This window comes from Periplaneta americana, chromosome 6, assembly GCF_040183065.1.
Source record: "Periplaneta americana isolate PAMFEO1 chromosome 6, P.americana_PAMFEO1_priV1, whole genome shotgun sequence".
NCBI lineage: Eukaryota > Metazoa > Arthropoda > Insecta > Blattodea > Blattidae > Periplaneta > Periplaneta americana.
Genome location: NC_091122.1, coordinates 10,288,563 through 10,296,885, shown reverse-complemented (window position 1 = coordinate 10,296,885; position 8,323 = coordinate 10,288,563). Strand labels below are relative to the sequence as shown.

At 35.3% G+C, this 8,323-nt stretch overlaps 1 protein-coding gene across 2 annotated transcripts in view; it reads left to right on the top strand.

Annotated features, from left to right (window-relative positions):
* The first annotated feature begins 583 nt into the window (after nucleotides 1-583).
* Nucleotides 584-8,323, top strand: part of Khc (kinesin heavy chain) — a 144,350-nt gene continuing 136,610 nt past the window's right edge. For both annotated transcript variants that reach the window (XM_069827446.1, XM_069827445.1), the window contains exon 1: nucleotides 584-1,124. In XM_069827446.1, coding sequence (XP_069683547.1) covers nucleotides 969-1,124 — 156 coding nt within the window. In that variant the 5' untranslated portion in view covers nucleotides 584-968. The remainder of the gene's footprint in view (nucleotides 1,125-8,323) is intronic.

Genomic DNA, 8,323 nt, shown 5'->3' with positions numbered 1-8,323 from the left:
TGTGCAAGCAGAACGAACGTGTTCCCTGAAGCGTGGACAAGAGGCATTTTCAGAAGGCATAACAAATGTGAAACGAGTTTAATTTCTTTTGTTTCTCATTCCGCCTGCAGAATCTAGTCCCAGCAACCTGCTTCCATTTTCTGTCGTTTGGGCTGCCTGCCTTGCAAGGCGTATTGAGAAATATTCCCACAATGCACTACGGCTTAGCTGCAGAGATCCAGAGATTTAGGTTATGTGTGGGCTTGAAGTTTATTATAATTTCCTTTGAAATTTTGAAATCCAAGGGGAAATTGTTTGAGAACCTATTTTTGGGGCGGGGCTGCGGTATTTTTCAAATAAGTTTAAGCGTTTATAAAGTAAGTTCCATTGTTTACACGTGCTGTATGTTATAATAAAATTGAATAACATAATTTTTTTACATTTTTAGAATTTTAGGGCTCCACTGGGGGGTATTTCTTGGGCATAATATGAAATAACTTGACCCCAAATCGCAGTGAGTCAGTCCACTCCAAAACCTAGAGCCAGGGCAGGGATGACCCCCGGAGATCAATAGAAGGCGCGCATGGCTGTGTGGTGGAATGACGTCACTCAGCTCATTTCCCATCGTTCCGCACCGCACGTAGATTGCGGTAGTGTGAGCAGTTTTCATTTTAGAACATTTTTGCAGGTATTCCTTACTTCAGTCCCCGAAAGTGTCTTACAAAACGTAACCAAGACTCTTCTGGAACGTAGTAATCGATCTTATTATATATTTTGAAACGTAAATAACTGAATGTGACGATTTATTTTTCCGGTCAGCTGTTCCGGACTGGGACGGCCTCTTGCGTATTGAAAATGGGAGCCATCTTGATGTAGCTTGTCAATGGCATACATGGATTTTTTCACGGCTTTATTATCGTAATTTATGCACGGTTTTAAGTTCCCAAATAATATAAATTTTAGTATAAGGTGTTTTTAAGGTTAGCAAAATGTCGAGTGAACAGCGTGAACGTGAAATAGCTGCAGAAGACAGCATAAAAGTGGTCTGTCGATTTAGGCCTTTGAACGATTCTGAAGAAAGAGCAGGGTCCAAATTCATCTGTAAATTTCCTTCTGGATCTGAAGATAACTGTATATCTATTGGGGTAAGTACAGCATTATTGTAACATGGTGTAATTTTGCTTGGTCACGTTACTTATGTTTTTTTGCACCGGAAGATCTGACGTGTGCTTTATTTTTAGCTGTGATGACAGATTAAAGGGATCGTGTTGGGGGTGTGAAACGAATCCCTTGCCGGGTTTTGCTATTTAGATCAGAAGTTTAAAATATTTGGTTTGTCACATGTATTTTCCCAGTTATTCATAATGGTGCCATGTGAATGGACTTCAAGTGGGTGGGTCCAAACCCTTGTCTGATCCATAGCCCCGAAACTGAATAGGTTCGATAACGTGTACATGCATCAAGATATATTTCTTTATTTGAATCATATTCTGTAGATGTTTACTATGTATTAATCTGACTTATTAAATAATATGATCTTTAAGCAAGTTAAGTTAACCTACATAGACTAGAAAAATTAGGCCTAGACAGTAAAAGTTTCAAATACCAATTTTTTTTCTTGCAAATTTTTTTTTGCCTCACCTCGTCAGAGAATTTTTGCATGCATATACATTTTTGAAACACAAGCAGATCACTTCATTTCTCCCTAAGTTTTTCTGTGCATGCATAAGAATTTTATTCAGTGCAAGTCATTTTCTCGTCTATCTTAGCGACCATATGTTTATTTTTGAGCAAAAAGTATTTTTCATATCTAAAATAGGCCTATTTGAAAAAAATGCTACTTTGCTACCTTAAAAAATATAGAATATTCGCAGACATCACGTGAACAATGACATTTGTGTGATAAGAAATGAATTCATATTGCACTCGGAATTTCAGTAGGATTCCATGAATGTTATGAGTCATCACTGACTGTGTTAAAACTTTGTTAGATTACGCTGAGAACATTCACCGCCTTTATTAGGTCATTTTCACAGAGTAAATCTTTACAGTAGAATATTATATTTGCATAGCTGCAGAATAAATAGGCTTATATGGAAAGAAGTCTGGAATTTTATTTAAGAATAAAATTTAGCATGTTGCAAAATTAACTTATTCCTGCCATAAATGTTTGTGTGCATATAAGTAATGCATGCTGATTTCATGGTGATTAGTGAGAGGTATGGTACACAAGACAAAGTTCAAAACAACTTAAATAGGAACTTTATCTAATTCAGTGAGAGTGTACCGTAGTCAGTTTAATGATGTTTATTAAAATTCAATACAGAATTGTGTACATTATATCTATATTTAACTGAAAAATGTTGATTGATGTCTTGAACTGTCCAATATGATGCCTTCAAAATTAAAATACAATCATGTATTAACAAAAAGAGTTCATATCCAACATACGACAACAGTTAGGAGTGTAAAATTTTATGTACTTTTAAGAAAGCAGCGTTTAAAATACAGTATTTCGATCTAGGGATGGGGAATTTCAGTGGGTCATGGAATAAGGCTGATAGTGACTTGTTTTAAAATCGTCGGTAAATCCATTAGATGAATTAATTGGTGAATAGGCTTACATGTGACCTCTGACCCTACCATTGTGAAGGTTATTTATTTTAGAAATCCTGTGTTAATTACTGAAGCTTTAGTTTTAAATGGACTGTGACACATGCATGGGTTTGATACTTTTGTTCATATATTAGCTGCATTGCGCTTAAGTCAAAGTTTATTAAGTCGAGAACCTCATGTTAGAGGCTATAATAGCCTTTGTCAAAATATAAATTTTATTTTATTGACAGTTGATCTATATTGCCTACAAAAAAATTCATTAGTGGCCTAAAATGGATTCATAATTAACCAGCTATGAAAGACAGCTTTGAATCTTTGAAGGGTTACATGATTTGCCTGCCACCTGGGATAATTTATTATAATTATAATTCATTAGCTGTGGAGTATAATCATCGTTTTAGCTTTTCATAGTCCCACTCTACATAGGTAGCGTAAGCAAGTAATTGTACCACATTGAATAGTTATGTAGCTCAGAATTGTTACTACCGGTATAGCAATTAAGGTCTTTTTCATTTTGATTAAACTGTGTTATGGGTCTATGTAAATACAGTCGAATCTCGATGCAACAATTTTCTGGAAACTAGGAAATTTGTATCATTACATCAGGGTTATCTATGACTTGAGACTTTCCCGGTGTTTGATGTAGAATAACTCTTCTCGGGTTCTCAGTCAGGTGAGTTGGAGATTTGCTTCCAAGCTTTCGACGGCTAGCTCTGCCATCTTCTTTAGGGAATGAAGGTTATTGTTGTATTGAAGTTATGAAATTTTACCTGTCTTTATTTCTGAAAGAGAATATAGTAAAACTAAGATTTAAAACAACATTAACTTGCATAATACTATGAAATAACATTTATTCATCATTTGATTACTCTACTTGATGTAAAAATTCATTTAACATTCAGACAAGTTTTTTTAATCAGCAATTGAGGAAAGGTTCAATATGTTGTTGTTGTTTTCTAATGCCAGGCGTTTGACAGTAAAGTCATTTGACCTCTTGCACTCCAATATTTTTCAAAGATATTATCATGGCCAGCCACTGAAGCACAGATTTTGAGGTGTTCCGAATCCATTTCTTGGTTTGAGTTGCACAATGGGCAATTAGGGGACTGATATATTCCAATTCTATGCAGGTGTTTGGCCAAACAATCCTGGCCTGTTGCCAATCCAAATGCAGCTACAGACGATTTTCTTGGTAAATCGGGAATTAACTGTGGATTGTGATGCAGAGAGTTCCATTTTTCCCCCTTGAGATTGTAGGTTCAATATGTATGCGCCACTACAAAACATTCCAAGAATACCTTGAAAATCGCTAGGATTTATAGTTGTGGAAATTGGATGTGAACACTAGGAAAGCTGTATGCCTACCCCAAATACATACGAGCCCTTGAAGCAAGTAGAGTTTCATTGTAACACACTCCTTGTACAAGGAGGGTGATATCAAGTGAAAAGTACCAAATATTGAACATGAAGTCGACCTGGTTGGCAAGTTGATATACCACTGACCTTCTATGCCCAAGGTTGCGGGTTCGATCCCGGGCCAGGTCGATGGCATTTAAGTGTGCTTAATTGCGACAGGCTCATGTCAGTAGATTTACTGGCATGTAAAAGAACTCCTACGGGACAAAATTCTGGTACATCCGGCGATGCTGATATAACCTCTGCAGTTGTGAGCGTCATTAAATAAAACATAACATAAACATTGAACATGAAAATCAAGTAAATTAAAAAAAAAATAGTCTAATGTTTTGATCATTGTATCGACATTTCTCCAAAATTTGATCATCGTTGTAATGGCGGATAAAACATACTGAAAATATGGAAAATACACTGGAACCAGTCAATTTTATCGTTGTAACAGAGTTTATTACCGGTTTTCGTTGTATGGTTGTGCAACTGTATATAGCCTACAATATTTTTAGAAAAATAGTGGTCTACAATGAGTGTTATAGTCTGATCATTTATAATTCGCAATGCCTTCTTTTGTGAAAGTAAGGGAAATTACCCAAATAAGTATCACAAGATATAATGCTATGGAAAAAGGCATAATAAGTTAATTTCAGTCAATGCAGTGTTTGTTCCCCACAATTTAAAATCTACAGAACCATCACAACATGGCCAGTTTCATGAGAAGCATTTGATTTTAAACTAGTTTCTAATGTTAATAAACATTTTCTGTCATGGATTCATCGATTAGTGTCTGAAAAGTGTAATTTACTTTAATTACCGTTTGTTAATTAGATGTTCTAATAAAAATATGAATTTATTTAACCAATAATAAAAGGAGTAAATGATGGTGAGTTTATTATTAACTTATATAGTCAAAAATAAATGTCACAATCCTCAAAATCTGTGCTTCAGTGGCTGACAATGATATCTTTGAAAAATATTGGAGTGCAAGAGGCCAAATGACTTTATTGTCAAACGCCTGGCATTAGAAAATAACAACAACAACAATCTTGCAAAATATAGTTAAATTTATGATGAATGTTACTTATGTCCCGCCCATTATAGGAGACATAGGCCAGTTTTACACTAATCCTAAACATTTAGTATAACTTGTTGCCTGTGTAAGCAGTCTTTTACATTGGATTTGCGAAAATTGGTTTATAGTGCAACATTGGCAGTGATAAAAGTGTGAAATATTCGGGTGAAACGAGCGTTGAGCGACTTCCGCCAATTTTGGAATAGACACCAACGCACTTGAACTCCCAACATAGAAAACAAAAAATCACACTCAATCGCTTTCACCTTCATCTTGGCGGGATAATAAAAGCCTAAACTAACCTAACCTAACCGCGTCGGTGTCTATTCCAAAATCAGCGGAAGTCCCTCAACGCTCGTTTAACCAATATTCGTTCAGTGGGCGGTGGATACTCTACAGTGACCAAATTTATTTCCATGTTATTATTTCAATAAGTGATACTAATAATCCAGATTCCTCTGTGCAGATTTTTATTAAAGTTTGATTCATCTAATGATTCCATAACAGGTGTTGAAAACTGTTAGAAGAGGTTTAAATTGGACTTAATCCATTACTGGTGAAGTACAGAAAACAAGACATGTTGAAGGTGGATCTATTTCGTTCTGGTGAATTGGAAGATGATGAAAATTAATCTGGTGGAAGATTTTTGGGTTTCTGCATTGTGTGATGTGGAGTTTTCCAACATTTTGGGATGCTGCATCAGTTTCATCGTCTAGTAAGGCAGGAAAATAGTTGAAGTAGTTCTTGGTAATTGATCCAACAGATGGTTTACCTTACTTTGCCTTCACTGATAATGAAGCCAATATATGGACCTAGTTCTGAAACACTAGATGATTCTACATGTGGCATGGTACAAAAACCCGAAAATCTTGCACCGTATTGGAACACTGTGACAGTATGAAATCGCATTTGATAAAAGAAAATCAATCGAAAAGCATCATTACAAATACTATTATAGTGCAATTCACTTGACCGCTTGAGTAGCCTACTGAGAACAGATAGCGAGAGAACACAAACATAATAGAAACGTTTTTTAGTGTTTTAGTCATGTATGAAGGAATTAACGAAGGGAAATCGATTGTAAAGGTACAAGTGAATGAAGATAAAAGTGAATAAGTTTCAAAAGAACTGAAGAAAAAAAAAAGTCATATTTTCAACATTTCATCAGTATTGAAAAAATATTCAGTCTATTTTTTTTCTCCTCAATCTTCCACTGTTGCTTTTCCTCTCTATTTAAAACTTCCATCTTTTCACTTCATTGGGCTTACAAGGAAGACCTGCTAACTCCACTTTTAAAAAAAATTAGTTTATAACAAATTTAAGTACAGAATTTTTTTGCTCTATAAAGTGGAGGAACTCGCTTAATGATATTTCTATCCAGTCCCTATAGTTCAAATATTCTTAAGTCCACAAATGACAGGTTCTTGACAGGGAGAACATTTTAAATTCAGATATCTCAGAACTTGAGTTTTAAGAAGTTAACTGGTTTTCGTTGTAAGCCCATATTGTATCAACGTTTAGATCATATGCTTAAGAACATAGGGTAGTTAGAGGGCTGCTTTTAAGTTAGAATATTTATTTATACCTATTAAACATAATTAAATCGAACTTTTCTACAATATAAAACTATTTATAGTGAGGATCACATGAGAACAGTTCCTAAACAGCAAATATTGCCGTCTTGTCAGTGTTGCCAACTGTTACCAGATATCACACGATCCTTCGTACTAAATTACTTATTTACTTACCGTACTTTATGTTGGAAGGTTATTCTAAATAATTCAATAATTTGTAACATATTTTCTTAGGCAAACTATACGAGAAAGGGATCAACATGTCAAGTATTTTGTCTGACAATACGAAATTCATTGGCTTGACTATACAATTGACTCACGAGACCTAACCTAAAAATGTATTTTGTTTGACCACATGAAATTATTAGTACTAACTCCGAAAACTTACCTGACTATAGTCTTGAATTATAACCACAACACAACACATAAAATAACTATTATGTATTAATATTAATACTGATATTAATTAATTATTAGTATGTTCAGATTTCACTAGCTTCCAGGAACAGGCTCAGAAGTCTAGTAAAACTTCAATTTCATGGAACTCCAGAACCCACAAATATTGTCGATATTTGTCACAGCTGCCAACATACTAGTCACAAAATCACTATCATTTGTAGTATTGTCCACACCTGTGGAGTAACGGTCAGCACGTCTGGCCACAAAACCAGGTGGCCCGGGTTCGAATCCCGGTTGGGGCAAGTTACCTGGTTGAGGTTTTTTCCGGGGTTTTCCCTCAACCCAACACGAGCAAATACTGGGTAAATTTCGGTGCTGGACCCCGGAATCATTTCACTGGCATTATCACCTTCATTTCATTCAGATGCTAAATAACCTAGATGTTGATACAGCGTCGTAAAATAACCCAATAAAATTAAAAAAATTTGTAGTATTTGTCAGTGTCGAAATTTGAAACGAAGTTGGCAGAAGAAAATTCAACCTGTAAACTAGAAAATCACCACAATCCACTAGCACATGTAGTAATGGGGGGGAAAATGGTTAGGTTTCACCCTTAGGGTCTTAGGGTATGAATTGAGCTGAAATCATTTAATGCATATAGTAAGTAATAATTTTTTTCACAGGCTCATTTATGAAAAAAAAAAAAGTATATATTTTTTTATTGACTGGATTTTTTTATTTTTTTGCACATATTTATGTGAACTCCTCATGTTACAAAACCTTAAAAATTCCTGAACAATACATAGGGTAATAATTATTTTTCCTTCATCTAACACGGGGAGATCCTATGCAGACCAATCCCACTCCAGCCTTTACCTAACAAAAGCTATTGGCAGGCGGAGAGCACTCATATGCTGGCAATGGATAGGTCCTTACATGTACTTCATGGAACCTGTTGCAATGAAAAATGTTGAACCATATACTGAATGTGCCGTAGTAAAAGGTGTTCCTACACATTCATGCTTCCTATACAGACCCATCACACTTCACCCTCCACCCTCCACCACGTAGCTTCTTCTGTATGGGTGCTCCCCACTACCATGATAATAGATAAGGCAATGGAACATGACAACCTGGAACCGACCTATAGAGGAACACTCTGTTTGTGTGTAATAGACCAAATTTTAGTTTTAAATTGTCAGAAAATGTTGTTCACTACAAAACATAAATATTTTATGATGAAGAATGAGTGGAGCGAAGAAAAATTCTCTCT